Raw genomic sequence first — 16,067 nt, 5'->3', positions numbered from 1 at the left:
TTTGCTCTGCAGTGAGTGCTGGGGTCCATCCTGCTCCCCCTTTGCTCTGCAGTGAGTGTTGGGGACCATCCTGCTCCCCCTTTGCTCTGCAAGTGAGTGCTGGGGACCATCCTGCTCCCCCTTTGCTCTGCAGTGAGTGCTGGGGTCCATCCTGCTCCCCCTTTGCTCTGCAGTGAGTGTTGGGGACCATCCTGCTCCCCCTTTGCTCTGCAAGTGAGTGCTGGGGACCATCCTGCTCCCCCTTTGCTCTGCAGTGAGTGCTGGGGTCCATCCTGCTCCCCCTTTGCTCTGCAGTGAGTGCTGGGGACCATCCTGCTCCCCCCTGCTCCCCCCAGTAGCAGCCCTGTTGCTGCTTCCCTGGGGGCTCGGGGACACGGTGGGCCTGGGGCTGTCGGGGGGGTCCTGTCCTCCCTCCGCCCTGTTCCCTACGGCTGTGGCTCTGTGCCGGGGGGGCTGAGCCGCAGGCGGGGGCCCCCCCCGCTTTGTTGCTCCCCAGGGCCAGGCGCAGCCCCCCCATCCCTGCCCCCTGGAGCGGAGAAAGTTAGTCAAATCTGCAGAAACCGCAGCGGGGAGCAGGGGGAGAGGCTGCGTCTCTGCCGCCGCTTTGATGTCACTCCTGCACATCCCACAGGTGCTGCGCCGTTGCCATAGCCCCAGTGCCCCACCGCCGCTTTGCCATTAACGCGTGCGAGAAGGGGGGATAATGCAAAAATATTTCCTCTCCCCCCCTGCCCCCCATCCTGTCCCCAAGGTGCCTGGAGCCGGCCGGGCCCAAGGAGGCCACGTGCGTGGCACGGGCTGCTGCTCGCTGCTCGCTGCACGGTGCTGCAGCTGCCATCCAGCCCCTCGCTCGCGGGGCTGGGGGTCCTGGAAGAGGTTTGGGGTTGGGGGGGGGGCTGCACCCGGGACCTTGCACCCATGCCACACGTGCATCCCTGCACCCTCCATCCTGGGCGCTTGGCGAGGCCGCGGGGCGTCCCTGGCTCCGGTGCAGTGGCACCGGGAAGCTTGGTGGGAGCCAGGAAGGTTTCTGAGAAACAGCCCCGCGGCGTTGAATCATGCCGGGCCTCCCTGCGGTTTCCCCCTGCTCTCACCTCCCGGGTGCAGTCACGCCAAGCGCCCACACACCAGCACCCTGCGCCCAGCTCGGGGGGCGGCACAGGCTGCACCCCCCTCGCCATCGCCATCCCCCCGAGCTGGAGGGGACCCCCTGGGGCAGCGCAGGGTGCTGGGGTCCCCCTGACACGCCTGCTCCCGGCGCCCTACCTGCACCCATCGCGCACGCTTGCACCCAGCACCCCTGCACCCACCCTGCACCCAGCAGCCATGCACCCTGCAGCCCTGCACCCAACCTTCACCATGCAACCCACACCCGCTCTGCACCGGGCCCTGCAGCCCCTTTGCACCCACCGTGCACCCCCCACGCACCCTTTGCACCCTGCTCCTGTCCCTGCACCACCTCCTGCACCCTCTGCACCCGGTGCTGCAGCCGAGCTGCCGGCGCGGTGCCCTGGAGCCCTTCGTGCTGCCCCGGTGCCGCGGGGCTCGGTGCCAGAGCGGGGGTGACACAGTCCGTCGTGCGGGAACCCCCCCACCGCAGGGCATTGCCGACCCCGCCGCAGAGCCCGGGGAGAAGGGGACACAACCGGCGCTGGCGGCCGGGGGGGTGCCAGGGCAGGGCCCCAGGGTGCCACATGCCCACGGGCGCAGGGGGCCGGGGCGGGGGGGCCGGGTGCCCCCAGGGAGCGGGAGGCAGGTGGGGGGCAGCTGCCAGCCCTTCCCAGCCCCGTCACGGCCGCTGCACTCTCGGAGGAAGCCGCTCTGCTTTTTCACCCGGCGCTGGTTAAAAATACCACTCCCGATTTTAATACAGCGGCGGCGGGCACTATTTTGAGCCAGGAGCAGGAAGCGAAACCCTGCGCGGGTCCTGGCCCCGCTCGCCCCCCGCCTCCGAGTTGCCCCCCGAGGTGAACCGGGTGCCCGGGCGGCTGCGCCGGCGCGGTGCCCCGAGCTGCCGGGGGCCGCCGGGGCTATTTGAAGCCCAGCAACCGGGCGCCCTCCTTCACCTTCTGGGCCTTCCAGCGGAGCAGGCGGATGGCGCGGAGGCTGAGCCGCAGCACCGCGTCGTACTTGAACACCAGCTTGTAGAAGGCGTCGGTCATGAGGGCGCCGCTGGGGTCGGCGTGCTTCAGCGCGGCCATCGGCGTGTACGCCACGTTGGTCTGGTGCCGGAAGGGCGGCCGGGCTGCCTCGATCACCCGCAGCGTGTGCTGCACGTGGGGACGGTACTGTCCCCTTCCTGTCCCTGTCACCTCCTCGTCCCCATCCCTTCTCCATTCCCATTGCATTCCCATCCCCACTGTCACTGCATTCCCATCTCCCTCCCATTCCTTTTCCATCCCCATCTCCATCTCCATTCTATCCCCATCCCATCCTCAACCCCATCCCATCCTACCCCCTTCCCTGCCTCATTCCCATTCCATTCCTATTCCCATTCCCATTCCATTCCTATTCCCATTCCCATCTCATCCCATCCTATCCCCATTCCCATCCCCACTCCCCATTCCCATTCCCATCCCACTCCCCATTCCCATCCCATCCCATCCCCATTCCCATCCCCATTCCCATCCCCATTCCCATCCCCATTCCCATCTCATCCCATCCCATCCCCATTCCCCATTCCCATCCCCACTCCCCATTCCCATCCCACTCCCCATTCCCATTCCCATCCCATCCCCATTCCCCATTCCCATCCCCATCCCCATTCCCATCCCCATCCCCATTCCCCATTCCCATCCCCACTCCCCATTCCCATTCCCATCCCATCCCCACTCCCATCCCCATTCCCATTCCCATCTCATCCCATCCCATCCCCATTCCCCATTCCCATCCCCACTCCCCATTCCCATTCCCATCCCATCCCATCCCATCCCCACTCCCATCCCATCCCCATTCCCATTCCCATCCCATCCCCATTCCCATTCCCATTCCCATCTCATCCCATCCCATCGCTATTCCCCATTCCCATCCCCACTCCCCATTCCCATTCCCATCCCATCCCCACTCCCATCCCATCCCCACTCCCATCCCATCTCCATTCCCATTCCCATTCCCATCTCATCCCATCCCATCCCCATTCCCCATTCCCATCCCCACTCCCCATTCCCATCCCCATCCCATCCCCACTCCCATCCCATCCCATCCCCATCCCCGCTCCCAGCCAGGCTCAGCCCCCCAGGATGGAGCTGGTGGGAAGGAGCCGCCGGGGCAGGACCCTGCCCTGGGGCCGGCTGGGGGTCGCTGCTCCACACTGGGGCTGGCAGGGGCCCCTCCAGAGCCGGCCAGGGGCTGCCGGGTGGGAGGCGTGGGAAGAGGGCAGCCCCCGGCCCGGCGGGGCCACCCGCCCGCCCGTCACCTCCGCGATGTCCTCGGGGCTCTGGCCCAGGCTGGCGAAGATGTCCTTGGAGTTCCTCAGGTAGAGGTTGGTGAAGATGTCGGCCGTCTCGGGGTCTGTCCGCGAGTAGTCGGCGCGTTTGGCTTCCTCGTACAGCTTCACCTCAAACTCCGTCATCACCGGCCCCGGCTCCACCAGGCTGATCCTGCCCGGGGATGGGGTGCTGGGGACCCCGGCACCTCCCCAAATCCCCCCCGCCCCGGGGGGCCGCGCCGGCCGCCAGCCCCCGCCACTCACGCCACGTTGAAACGCAGCGCCTGGACTACCAGGCTCTCGCAGAAACCCTCCACCGCGAACTTGGAGGCGGCGTAGATGTCGTTGAAGACGATGCCTGGGCGGGCAGGGGGTCCCAGTCAGGGCTGGGGGCGGGGGCTGGTCCCACCAGGACACCCCGTCCCCCCCCTACCCTGCAGGCCCATGATGCTGCTGATGACCACGATATGGCCCCCGCGGCGCCGCTTCATGTCGGGCAGCACCTCCTTGACCAGGCGGACGAGGCCGAAGAAGTTGGTGTCCATGAGGCTCTGCATGGCCGCCAAGCTCTGGCACTCCAGGGGACCCGCCATGCCCACCCCGGCGTTGCTGACTGCAGGCACGGGGTGTCAGCAGGGCAGCCCCTGTGTAGGGGGGGGTCCCGTGCCCCCTGCTCAGAGGGTCCCCGATGCACAGAGGGTGCCAGGTGCATGGAGGGTCCCCAGCATGCGATGGCCTGGGTGTGGAGGGTCCCTGGTACACGGGGTGTCCCCAGCACAGAGGGTCCCCAGAGCACAGAGGGTCCCTGGTGCGGGATGTCCCTGGCATGGAGGGTCCCCGGTGCGTGGGGTCAGGGGGTCCCTGGCGCACAGGGTGTCCCTGACATGGAGGGGTCCCAGCACTGGGTGCACAGAGGGTCCCCGGCACAGGACATGCTTGGCATGGACGGTCCTCAGTGCACAGGGTACCCGTGGCACACGGAGGGTCCCTGGTGCAGGGTGCCCATGGCGCACAGGGTGTCCCCAGCATGGACAGTCCCTGGCACAGGACATGCTTGGCACGGACGGTCCCCAGTGCACGGGGTACCCGTGGCGCACGGAGGGTCCCTGGTGCAGGGTGCCCGTGGCGCACAGGGTGTCCCCAGCATGGAGAGTCCCCAGCATGGGACATGCTTGGCACGGACGGTCCCCAGTGCACGGGGTACCCGTGGCGCACGGAGGGTCCCTGGTGCAGGGTGCCCATGGTGCACAGGGTGTCCCCAGCATGGAGGGTCCCCAGCATGGGACATGCTTGGCACGGACGGTCCCCAGTGCACGGGGTACCCGTGGCACATGGAGGGTCCCTGGTGCAGGGTGCCCGTGGCGCACAGGGTGTCCCCAGCATGGAGGGTCCCCAGCATGGGACATGCTTGGCACGGACGGTCCCCAGTGCACGGGGTACCCGTGGCACATGGAGGGTCCCTGGTGCAGGGTGCCCGTGGCGCACAGAGGGTCCCCAGCATGGGACATGCTTGGCACGGACGGTCCCCAGTGCACGGGGTACCCGTGGCACACAGAGGGTCCCTGGCGCAGGGTTCCCGTGGCGCACAGGGTGTCCCCAGCATGGAGGGTCCCCGGCGCAGGGGTCCCTGCCGCAGGGCACCATGGGGACGCGGTGGGAGGGGGGGTCCCAGCGCTCACCCAGGATGTCAACGTGGCGCCCGGGGATGCTGTCGAGGCAGGCGCGGATGGAGCCCTCGTCGCAGACGTCCAGCTGCTTGATCTCCAGCGTCCGGCCCAGCGCCGGCCCCGCCGCCGCCGCCAGCGCCCCGCTCCTGCCCACATTCCTCATGGTGGCGATGACTGGGGGCAGAGGCGGCTCAGCCCCGTGCGGGGTCTCTCCGGGGAATGGGGGGGGGGGTCCCTCCACCCCGCTCACCTCGGAAGCGGCGCTGCTTGTCCCGTGCCAGCCGGACGGCCAGCGCCAGCCCAATGCCGGAGGAGCAGCCGGTGATCAGCACCGTCTTGGGAGCCATGGCGCAGCCACGGCCCCGCTCCCTGGCCCCCCGCCTTTAATAGCAGCTGGCCTGGCCCCGGCCCTCCCAAATCCGAGCCCTTAATCTCCCCCCCGGCCGCTAATCCCACCAGGATTTGCCGGCGGCCGCGTGGCTGAGCCGCACGTGGTGCCCGGGATGCACAGAGAGGCCTTTGTGCAGGACGCGGGGCACGGCGGGGACACGTTGGGACATGGGGACGCTGCCAGCCGCGCGACTGCTGACAGCGGGGGGCTGGGGGGACGGGACCCCCCCGGCACCCCGGCTTTTTCTTTAGAGGGGGCGAGGCGGGAGCTCTGAAAAAATAACCTTTATTCTCACTGGTATAAAACACATCACAGTTCGACTGGCCTCGCGGGGACGGGGGGGGACGCGGTGGTGGGTGCTCCCCCCACCCCCCCAGGACCCCGCCTCTGGGGCTGGGGACCCCCGATCCACCTGGCCCGGGGGTGAGGAGTGCCAGGGCCCCACGGGGACACTCGGGGACACTTGGAGCCGGTGCTGCGGGGGGTGGGGGGGAGAAAGTGCTTGAGTGTTGGGGGGCCCGGCGGCGCCGGCACCCCAGGACCCCGCGGGCAGAGCCAGCACCTGGGGCGCAGGGCGGGCGGCTGGCGGCGGAGGAGCCGTCCTCAGCCCTGTGCTTGCTGCGCCGAGCTGGCCCCGATCCTGCCGCCCCATGCTGGGCTGTTCCAAGCCGTGCCGGTGGTGCTGGGCTGTGCCAGGCTGTGCCAAGCCATGCCGGTGGTGCCAGGCTGTGCCAAACCGTGCTGGTGGTGCTGGGCTGTGCCAGGCTGTGCCGTGCCGGTGGTGCCAGGCTGTGCCGAACCTTGCCGGTGGTGCTGGGCTGTGCCAGGCTGTGCCGTGCCGGTGGTGCCAGGCTGTGCCGAACCTTGCCGGTGGTGCTGGGCTGTGCCAGGCTGTGCCGTGCCGGTGGTGCCAGGCTGTGCCGAACCTTGCCGGTGGTGCTGGGCTGTGCCAGGCTGTGCCGTGCCGGTGGTGCCAGGCTGTGCCGAACCTTGCCGGTGGTGCTGGGCTGTGCCAGGCTGTGCCGTGCCGGTGGTGCCAGGCTGTGCCGAACCTTGCCGGTGGTGCTGGGCTGTGCCAGGCTGTGCCGTGCCGGCCATGCCACGCGGTGCTGGTGATGCCGGGCTCAGAGGGCCACGCAGGTGCAGTAGTGCCGCAGCTTGCAGGGCAGGATGCCGCGGTTAATCTGGTGAAACTCCACGAGCTGGATGAGGTCGGCGAAGCGGGTCTGCCCGTCGTCCATGGTGAAGTAGAGCTGTCCCTCCTCCTCGCTCTGCCGGGGAGCGTGGCTCAGGCCCTCGCAGCCCCCCGGTGCCCCCCCGGCCCCGCACCGCCCCCCGCCAGCACTCACCGGCAGGATGAGATAGTGTTTGACTCTCTGCAGGTGGCACAGGGACAGGACGAAGCCCTTGGGGTTGCGCTGGCTCTCCCGCACCAGGAAGACGCTGCAAGCCCCGGGGAGGGGGTCACTGCTGGCCCTGGGCCCCCTCCGCTGCCCCCGTGTCACCCCCAGGGTCGTCCCCCCCCCCCGGGGTGCTCGACCCCCCAGAGCCCTGTATCCCCCCCGGGAGCCCCAGGGTCCTGCCCCCACCCCCCAACCCCAAGCTCCCGTACCCCTGGGGGCTGCAGATCCCCTGCAAACCCTTGGGGGTCCCAACCCCCCTGGGATCCCGTTCCCCCGCCATCTCCCAGGGGTCCTGCATCACCCCAGGAACCGCAGGGCCCTATAACCCCAGGGGTCATGTACCCCCCAGGGGTCCCATGTCCCCCCACAATGAACCCCGGGGACCTCGACCCCCCTGGGGTCCCCGTACCCGTCCACCAAGCCCTGACGGCCGATGAGCTGCTGAGTGTCCTCCCGGGAGATGCGCCCGTGGAACCAGGGCTGGGTGCGGTGGATGGCTGCAGGGAAGATGGGCGTCAGGCTTGAGGGGGGGAACCCCCACATGGGGCAGGGACACCCCCCGCCCTCGGCACAACCCAGCTCTGCCGGATGGGACCCCGTGGCTGGGCGCTGCTCACCGGCGCTCAGCGGGGAGCTCTGGCAGGCTGCCGGCAGGCTGTACCGGTGCGTCGTCTTCTTCTGGATGTGCAAAGCAAGGAGAGGGCGTTAGGGTGGGCTCGGGGGGGACTCCCCCCTCGCACCCCTGCACCCCAACTCACCCTCCAGGCCTGTGCCTCCTCCAGGGCCACCGTCAGCACCTCAGTGGGGTTCTCGATCACCCGGCCCGTGCATCCCGAGAAGTCCATGGCCACCAGCGCGTTGTCTGAGACGCTTCGCTGGGAGGGACGGGCAAGGGTGGGGGGTGACGGGGGGGCTCCCTGCGGGATGGGGGCTGCAGGGGGGAAGTGGGGGGGGCACTCACCAGGGGTGTGGGGCCGATCCAGGGGGGCTGGCTCAGCCGTGCTTGTGCTTGCTGGTAGTTGCGGTAGAGCTGCATGCCGTACTGGGGGGAACAGCCCTGTGAGCTGGGGGGGGTCCCGTGGGGCCCCCGTCCCACAGCGGGGTGGGGGAGCACCCGCCTGGTGTGGGAACGGGGATGTCCGCATCCTCCTAGCTTGGGGCTGGGGACATCTACATCTACCCCGCACGGGGACGGGGACGCCCATCCTGCATCTGTTCTGGCACAGGGATGGGGACATCCCTCCGGCATTCCCCCCAGCATCCCCCCAGCATCCCCCCAGCATCCGCCCAGCATCCCCCCAGCATCCCCCCGGAATCCCACCCAGCACAGGGACCGGCACCACCCCGCTGGGGCCAGAGCCCACCTTGAAGAGGCGGAAAGCCGCCATCCAGCAGCTCCGGCTCTGCTCATCCTCACTGCAGAGCAGCTTCAGGCCCTTCACGCCGCTCCGCACCTTGTAGGGCTGCGGGGAGAAGCCAAAGCCGTCACGGGGCAGCCCCGGTCGGCTCTCGGGGGGGCAGAGACCCCTTGGCAGGGGAAGGCACGCAGAAGGGATGGGACCCCCAGCCCTGCTTCCAGGCAGGGACATCCCCACCTTGATGCAGAAGCCAAACTCGGTGGGCGTCCCGTAGTGCTTCTTGCCCTGCGTCACGTAGTAGATGTTGGACTCGGTGAGGTCGGCAAAGTACTGGAGGTGCCGGGGGTCCTGGGATGGGGCGGGGGGGGGGTGTCAGGGCTGTGGGGTGGGTGTCAGCCCCTCCGCACCCCCCCAGCCGTGCCCCCCACCCGCCCCCTCACCTTGGAGGTGCCTTTGGTGGAGTAGTAGAGCCCCGAGCGGCGCAGGGAGAAGTAGAAACGCTTCCAGACCTTGCGCCCAGCCTCCCGCAGGTGCAGGAAACCCTGGACCTCGGGGCAGCTCCCGGAGTTGAGGAAGTTCTGGGGGGGAATGAGGGCTGAGGGGCACGGCAGGGTCCTCACAGCATGGCGGGGTCCCCATGGCACAGCAGGATCCCCATGGCACATTGGGGTCCCCACGGCATGGCGGCGTCCCCACAGCACAGCAGGGTCCCCACAGCACATTGGGGTCCCCATGGCACAGCAGGGTCCCCATGGCACATTGGGGTCCCCACAGCACACTGGGGTCCCCATGGCACATTGGGGTCCCCACAGCACAGCAGGATCCCCATGGCACATTGGGGTCCCCGTGGCATGGTGGGGTCCCCATGGCACATTAGGGTCCCCATGGCACATTGGGGTCCCCATGGCATGGTGGGGTCCCCACAGCACATTGGGGTCCCCATGGCACATTGGGGTCCCCACAGCACATTAGGGTCCCCATGGCACATTGGGGTCCCCACGGCACATTGGGGTCCCCATGGCACAGCAGGGTCCCCATGGTACATTGGGGTCCCCATGGCACAGCAGGATCCCCATGGCACATTGGGGTCCCCATGGCATGGTGGGGTCCCCATGGCACATTGGGGTCCCCACGGCACATCGGGGTCCCCGTGGCACATTGGGGTCCCCACGGCATGGCTGGGCACGGTGGTCCCGTACCTGGATGAGCTCGGAGTGTGCCATGCTCTTATTCGCCTCCAGGCAGCTGGACACCATCACCTCGGGGAAGAGGGACTGCTGGGGGGACAGGGGGGTCAGGGGACACCCGCGGGGTGCTCAGGGTCCCCGTGGGACGTACGGGTCCCTGTGGGGCATCCGGGTCCCCGTGGGACACCCGGGTCCCCGTGGGCTTTGCTCCGGCAGCCACGTACCGCGTTGCTCTTGAAGAGCTCGTACTTGGCGAAGTTCTTGCGGAAGACGAAGCGGCTGTCGGCGCCCGGGTGCCAGGAGCTCTGCACCTCCACCACCGACTCGTGGTCCTCCAGGCATCGCTCTGAGAGGGGGGACACACGGGGCTCAGTGGGGCGGCCGGGGGGGGCCCAGTGCCGCGCCGTGCCGCGCTGTGCCGGCGGCTCACCCAGGGCCAGGTGCTGGTGCAGTTCAACCAGGGCCCAGCTGTGGTCCTGCAGCGCCCGCGTCCTCCGCACCAGCGTCTCGCAGAGCTGCCGCGCCGTGGTCCCCGCCGACGCCTCCAGCGAGCGGCACGCGCCGTCCTCGCCGAAAACCTTCACCACCTGCCGGCACGCGCCAGGGCGGGCGTCAGGGAGGGGACCCCGCGTCCCCGGGGGGCCGAACCCCCCTTCCCTTGCCCCCTGCTCCCCGACTCACATGGGAGGTGCCTTCGCGGGGGGGACCCTGCCCCAGGGTCGGGCTGCTGAGGATGGGCGAGTTGGAGGGGCTGCAGAGCTCGGGGAAGGGGTTGGGGATGCTGGGGAGCGACGAAGCGCGCGGCTCCTCCTCCTCCGGCAGCTGCCGGCTGCGGGCAGAGAGGGGCTGAGCGCCCTCAGACCCCCCCCAGCACCGGGTCCTGTGCCCCCATCCCCACACCTTTGCCCCCCCTCAATCCGCTGGACACCCCCCCACTTCCACGGGAGAGCCTCGGCATCCGGGCCCCCCACCCACCTGCTGCCATGGATGAAGAGGGGCTGGGAGCGCTTGACCTCGGGCGGCCCCTCGCCCCCGTCCCACTCGCCGAGGACCCCCTCATGCTCTGTGCCGCCCGGCCCGGGGGGCTCCCGGAGGCTGCTCTGCTGAGCCCCCCCGTCCATGGCATTATCTGGGGGGGGGGAGAGAGAGTGTGTCCTGCACCGCACGAGGCTCCGGGCCTTTGTCCCCGGGGCAGCGGGGCTGGGGGTCCGTGGCCACGTGTGGGCAGCCCCCGTGGGACACCGCGCCGGGCTCCACGTGGGCAGCATGCCGGGAATCGCCGCCGCGCCGGCGCAGGCAGCCAGTGCCGCGGCGCTGCCAGGGGCTGCCCACCCTTGGCACCCGCCTGGGTGGTGTTTTGCCGGCGCCCAGACAAGCGGTGAGTCAGTGCGTGCCGGCGTGACTCAACGCCGCCCCGCCTGCCCCCGGCCCCCCGCACCCCGTGGGGGTCCGGCCAAGCCCCGAGCAGCCGCCAAGGGTTGGGGGGTCCCCGTCCCTCCAGCCCCATCCCAGTGCGGGAGCTGGGGGGGCAGGAGCGTGAGCCCAGCGGGGAGCACGGCCCCCCGCGAGGAGACCGAGAATCCCCCAGCGCCTCCACGTCCCACGCGGGACCCTCGCCGGTGCCCCCACATCACTACGGAGAGCCTGGTGACGCCGGGAGACACCGACGGAGCCGGGCTGGGGCTGGTGGAGCCGAGGTGGGCTGAGACGAATTGGGCCAAAGTGAGCTGGGCTGTGCTGGGCTGAGCTGTGCCGGGCTGAGCTGTGCCGGGCCGAGCTGTGCCGGGCTGGGCTGTGCTGGGCTGAGCTGTGCCGGGCTGAGCTTTGCTGGTCTCAGCTTTGCCAGGCTGAGCCGTGCTGGGCTGAGCTGTGCCAGGCCAAGCTTTGCCGGGCTGAGCCATGCCAGGCTGAGTTGTGCCGGGCTGAGCCATGCCAGGCTGAGCTGTGCCAGGCCGAGCTGTGCCATGCTGAGCTGTGCCAGGCTGAGCCGTGCCAGGCTGAGCCGTGCTGGGCTGAGCTGTGCTGGGCTTAGCTTTGCCAGGCTGAGCTTTGCTGGTCTCAGCTTTGCCAGGCTGAGCCATGCTGGGCTGAGCTGTGCCGGGCTTAGCTTTGCCAGGCTGAGCTTTGCCAGGCTGAGCCGTGCCAGGCTGAGCTTTGCTGGGCTCAGCTTTGCCGGGCTGAGCCGCAGCGGGCAAGCACGGCGCCGGTGGGAGCAGGAAGTGGAGCATGGTGGCGGCCCAGCCCAGACACCTCCTCGGGTCTGGCCAAACCAGTTCTGGCGGCCGCTCCCAGCTCCACCTCACCGCGCTGGCATCCGGGCCGGGGCGGCCGCGCCGACAGGCCGGGGGCGAAGGAGCCGGCGCCCGTGCCCGCCGTGGGAACTGCCCCAAGCCCGCCTGTCGGCACGGCCCCCCATGCTGCGGCGTCACCCCTCGCCCCCGCCCCGCCGCCGGTGCCAGCGCCCACGCGGTGCTGCAGCGCTTGGGGAGCGCATGGCCACCGGCCAGCGCTCCGGTTTCGGCCCCAAAATGATTTGCAACGGGTCTGCGGGATGTGCACGGCCCTGGGCTGGCCCACGGAACGGCATGGCATGGCATGGCTCGGCACGGCACAGGTCGGCATGGCGCGGCGCAGCCTGGCACAGCTCAGTACGGCTCGGCACAACCGGCCCTGCCGCTGGTCGCCTGGGCCAGGCAGGGGCAGGCGCAGCCCGGCCATGGCGATGCGGGGCCGTCCGGCACGCGGCACACGTAACACACGTGCGGTGCCCACGGCCGTGCCGGCGGCACTCGGTGGCTGCGGGCTCGCGCCCGCCAGGCCCTGCCGTTCCCAGGATGCCGCGCGGACCCGGGTTAACCATTCACCCACTGCCCGTCCCCCTCTCCCGCCTCCTGGCCAGCTCGGGGTCCAAGTCCACAGCCGGGCAGGGCCAACGCCATTGCATGGCTGCCACCACCGTCCACATCCCACCCCTGTCCCCGCCATGTCCCCATCCCTGCCCCGGTCATCCCACTGGTCTGGATCCCCTGTTCCGTCCCCGCTCCCCTGCCCTGGCTGTGCCGGAGGGGCTGCGTCGGGGTCTCCCTGCCTGGCCAGGCCCCCGGTGAACCCGGGGACACGGGGGACAGCCCGGGGTCACACGGGGTGATGCTGCCCACGGTGGGACACGGCGCGGGGCCACCCCAAGCCACGCAGGGGACACCAGAGGGGCTGACGGGAGATGTGAGAGATGGGGACCCCACAGGGCACTGGGACAGTGACACAGCCCTGCCACCAACCTGCCAGCCCATCACCGTGGCCTCAGGTCACCCCGATGCCAGCCCTGTTCTGGTGGCCGCGACAGGGCTCTGATGGGGGGGTGATGATGGGGGTGGACACACAGGGTGTCCCTGGGGTCTGGGACAAACAGAGGGACCGGGCCCCTGGGGCTATGGGGCAAAGGCCACCAGGGTTATGGGGCGGGGGACTGGTGGGTGTCAGAATTATAGGGCTGGGCCCCAGGGCCACCAGGGTTATGGAGCAGGGGAACCAGGGCCACCGGGTTTAGGGGACAGGTTCCTAGGGCCACCAGGACTATGGGATGGGGTCCCAGAGCCACCAAGTTTAAGGGACAGGATCCCAGGGCCACCAACACTAAAAGATGGGGTCCCAGGGCCAGCAGGACTGTTGGGCAGGGGGGCTGGGGGATGTTGAGGCTATGGGATAGGGTCCCAGTGCCACCAGGGCTATGGGGCAGGTTCCTAGGGCCACCAACATTAAGGGATGGGGTCCCAGGGCCACCAAGTTTAAGGGACAGGATCCCAGGGCCACCAACACTAAAAGATGGGGTCCCAGGGCCAGCAGGACTGTTGGGCAGGGGGGCTGGGGGATGTTGAGGCTATGGGATAGGGTCCCAGTGCCACCAGGGCTATGGGGCAGGTTCCTAGGGCCACCAACATTAAGGGATGGGGTCCCAGGGCCACCAAGTTTAAGGGACAGGATCCCAGGGCCACCAACACTAAAAGATGGGGTCCCAGGGCCAGCAGGACTGTTGGGCAGGGGGGCTGGGGGATGTTGAGGCTATGGGATAGGGTCCCAGTGCCACCAGGGCTATGGGGCAGGTTCCTAGGGCCACCAACATTAAGGGATGGGGTCCCAGGGCCACCAAGTTTAAGGGACAGGATCCCAGGGCCACCAACACCAAGACACGGGGTCTCAGGGCCAGCAGGACTGTAGAGCAGGGGGGCTGGGAGACGTTGAAGCTGTGGGATGGGGTCCCAGGGACACCAGGAGTACGGGAAGGGCCCCAGGACCACCATGGCTATGGGGCAGGTTCCTAGGGCCACCAGGATTAGGAAACAGGGTCCCAGAGCCACCAGGACTACAGGGCAGGGGGACCAGGACCACCAGGGCTATGGGATGTGGTCCCAGGGCCACCAGGGCTATAGGAAGGGTCCCAGGGCTACCAGGGCAAAGGGATGGGGTCCCAGGGCCCCCAGGGCTATGGGATGGCATTCCAGGGCCCCCAGCTGTGGGCAGGGGTCCTGGTGGATGCCGAGGCAGTGGGACAGGGATCCCTGGGCCACGGGGACTGCAGGGCCGGGGGTGCGGAGGCTGCAGGGCAACGGCGGCGGCGAGGCCGTGCTGGGGCAGCAGAAGAGGAGGAAGAACCGGGAGGAAGGAGGAGGGAAGGGGCGGGGGGTGCAGGAGGGGGCCAGGTTCATGCCGGTGGGATGGGGCCGACATCCCGGGATGGCCAGTAGCCCCACAGCGTGGGAGACCCCCACCCCGGCCCCGTTCCTACCTGCAGGCGCCCGCCGTGTCCTGCCACCCTCCCGCCGGACCGGGGATTCCTGTTCTCCCTGGCTTTATCTACCTGCGCCAGCTCCCGCCCCCGCCTGACATCATGCCGCCCCGGGCCGGCCGCCCAGCACCCGGCCCCCCACCACCACCCAGGGGTGTCCCCCGGCCCCCCAGCCCTGGGATGGGGCACCCAGCCTGGTCCTGAACCAGCACAGGGGGGTCCAAGCCCCCCCACCCCCACCCTGCATCCCACCACCCCACGGTGGTGATGGGGAGTTTCCCACAATGCACTGGGGTGACCCCACGAGCAGCCGAGCTGGGGGGCAGAGCTGGGGGGGGGGGACCCCAGGGCCCCGTGGCTGTCCTGGGAGTGTGGGTCCAGCATGGCCCAGCCCGCCCCCCCCCAGGGGGGTCCCCAGCCCCAGGCTGTGGCGTTTGGGTTGGGGATCCCCTGGGACCCCACATGTGGGGGGGCCCATCCCTTAGCTCTGGTGGCCCTGGGACTCCATCCCTTAGCCCCTGTGGCCCTGGGATCATTTCCATAGCCCTGGTGGCCCTGGGACCCCATCCCATAGCCCTGGTGGCCCTGGGACCCTTCCTATAGCCCTAGTGGCCGTGGGACCCCATCCCTTAGCCCCCATGGCCCTGGGACCCCATCCCATAGTCCTGGTGGTCCTCGGACCCTTCCTATAGACCTGATGGCCCTGGGACCCCATCCCATAGTCCTGGTGGCCCTGGGACCGCATCCCATAACCCTAGTGGTCCTGGGACCCTTCCTATAGCCCCAGTGGCCCTGGGACCCCATCCCATGGCCCTGGTGGTCCTGGTCCCCCTGCCCTGTAGCCCTGGTGGCCCTGGGACCCTGTCTCCTAGTCCTGGTGGCCCTGGGACCCCACCTCATAGCCCTGGTGGTCCCAGTCCCCCTGTCCTGTAGCTCTGGTGGCCCTGGGACCCCACCTCATAGCCCTGGTGGTCCCAGTCCCCCTGTCCTGTAGCTCTGGTGGCCCTGGGACCCCCCCCCCCCCCCCATAGCCTCAACATCCACGGGGTCAGCCCAAGGACTGAGGCAGGTGGGGACCCCATGGGGTGCAGGGGGTCCCGTGGGGGTCCCATGCAGGTGGCAGGGTCCCCTGGGGTTTGGAGGGTTGTGGGGACCTCATGGGGGGGGCCTATGGGTTAAAGGGAGGATCTGTGGGGGTCCCTTAAGGGATCTGGGGGGGTCCCATGGGGATAGAGGGTGGGGTCCCTCGAGGGTCCCCATGGGTGCTATGTGGGGGTCTCTATTGGGGCTGTGGGTGTCCTCATGGGGGTATGGGGGACCCCATGGGGAAATGAGTGTCCCCCAGGTGCCGTGGGAGTCTCCATGGGGTGGTGGGAGCCCCGTGGGACCTGTGGGTGGCTCCGTGGGGTCTGGGGGTGTCCCCATAAGGGGGGGGGGTGTGGATGTCCCCACAGGGGGTGGGTGCTTGGGGTCCCATGGGGCCACAGAGTCCCCAGGGAGCTCCCCATAGGGCGTTCAAGGGGTCCCCGTGGGGGATACTGAGGGTCTCATGGGCTCCATGGGGGTCCCACGGGTCCGCGGGTGATCCCTTGGGGTCTGTGGGTGTCCCAAGGCCCTATAGGGCTCCCACGGGGGGGGGGTGGGGGGGCAGTGGGGGTCCCAGGGTGGGCGGTGGGGGTCCCATGGGTCTGTGGGGACCCCCATGAACTACAGAGCTCCCTCGGGGGTCGGTGCGGGAGTCTGCGCGGGTCCCGGGGGGGGTCGGTGCGGGTCCCCGTGGGCTCCGTGGGGACGCGGCGGGCGGGGACGGCCCCGCGGCTGTGCGGTCCTCCCGCCAGCAGGTGGCGCGGC

The 16,067-nt window shown here is 69.4% G+C and overlaps 2 protein-coding genes across 2 annotated transcripts; both read right to left on the bottom strand.

The window, feature by feature from the left end:
- Nucleotides 1-2,030: 2,030 nt before the first annotated feature.
- On the bottom strand, nucleotides 2,031-5,441 carry LOC142595227 (retinol dehydrogenase 8-like). The gene is made up of 6 exons (XM_075722950.1): nucleotides 5,345-5,441; nucleotides 5,107-5,268; nucleotides 3,861-4,040; nucleotides 3,692-3,785; nucleotides 3,416-3,599; nucleotides 2,031-2,270 (listed from the first exon to the last, which is right to left on the bottom strand). The coding sequence occupies exons 1-6, from the start codon at nucleotides 5,439-5,441 to the stop codon at nucleotides 2,031-2,033; spliced, it is 957 nt and encodes a 318-aa protein (XP_075579065.1).
- A 1,168-nt stretch (nucleotides 5,442-6,609) lies between these two features.
- On the bottom strand, nucleotides 6,610-10,554 carry GRB7 (growth factor receptor bound protein 7). Its single transcript, XM_075722717.1, has 14 exons — nucleotides 10,409-10,554; nucleotides 10,115-10,262; nucleotides 9,864-10,020; nucleotides 9,658-9,779; nucleotides 9,446-9,523; nucleotides 8,687-8,824; nucleotides 8,484-8,594; nucleotides 8,253-8,351; nucleotides 7,850-7,930; nucleotides 7,647-7,763; nucleotides 7,506-7,566; nucleotides 7,298-7,385; nucleotides 6,835-6,928; nucleotides 6,610-6,756 (listed from the first exon to the last, which is right to left on the bottom strand). Exons 1-14 carry the CDS (start codon nucleotides 10,552-10,554, stop codon nucleotides 6,610-6,612), a joined length of 1,587 nt encoding a protein of 528 aa, XP_075578832.1.
- Between the last annotated feature and the right edge of the window lie 5,513 nt (nucleotides 10,555-16,067).

The sequence above is a fragment of the Pelecanus crispus genome, chromosome 18 (genome assembly GCF_030463565.1).
Source record: "Pelecanus crispus isolate bPelCri1 chromosome 18, bPelCri1.pri, whole genome shotgun sequence".
Lineage (NCBI taxonomy): Eukaryota > Metazoa > Chordata > Aves > Pelecaniformes > Pelecanidae > Pelecanus > Pelecanus crispus.
The sequence above is the reverse complement of the archived record's forward strand: the minus strand, read 5'-3'. Positions and strand labels throughout refer to the sequence as shown.

Coding starts and splice junctions, on each gene's coding strand:
- LOC142595227 (XM_075722950.1), bottom strand. CDS start 5,441: ATGGCTCCCAAGACGGTGCTGATCACCGGCTGCTCCTCCGGCATTGGG. Junction 4,041..5,106: donor GCGCCACGTTGACATCCTGG/GTGAGCGCTGGG, acceptor CCGTGCCTGCAG/TCAGCAACGCCGGGGTGGGC. Junction 3,600..3,691: donor GCGCTGCGTTTCAACGTGGC/GTGAGTGGCGGG, acceptor ATCCCCGGGCAG/GATCAGCCTGGTGGAGCCGG.
- GRB7 (XM_075722717.1), bottom strand. CDS start 10,554: ATGGACGGGGGGGCTCAGCAGAGCAGCCTCCGGGAGCCCCCCGGGCCG. Junction 10,021..10,114: donor CCCGCGAAGGCACCTCCCAT/GTGAGTCGGGGA, acceptor GCGTGCCGGCAG/GTGGTGAAGGTTTTCGGCGA. Junction 9,524..9,657: donor AGCTCTTCAAGAGCAACGCG/GTACGTGGCTGC, acceptor CTGTCCCCCCAG/CAGTCCCTCTTCCCCGAGGT.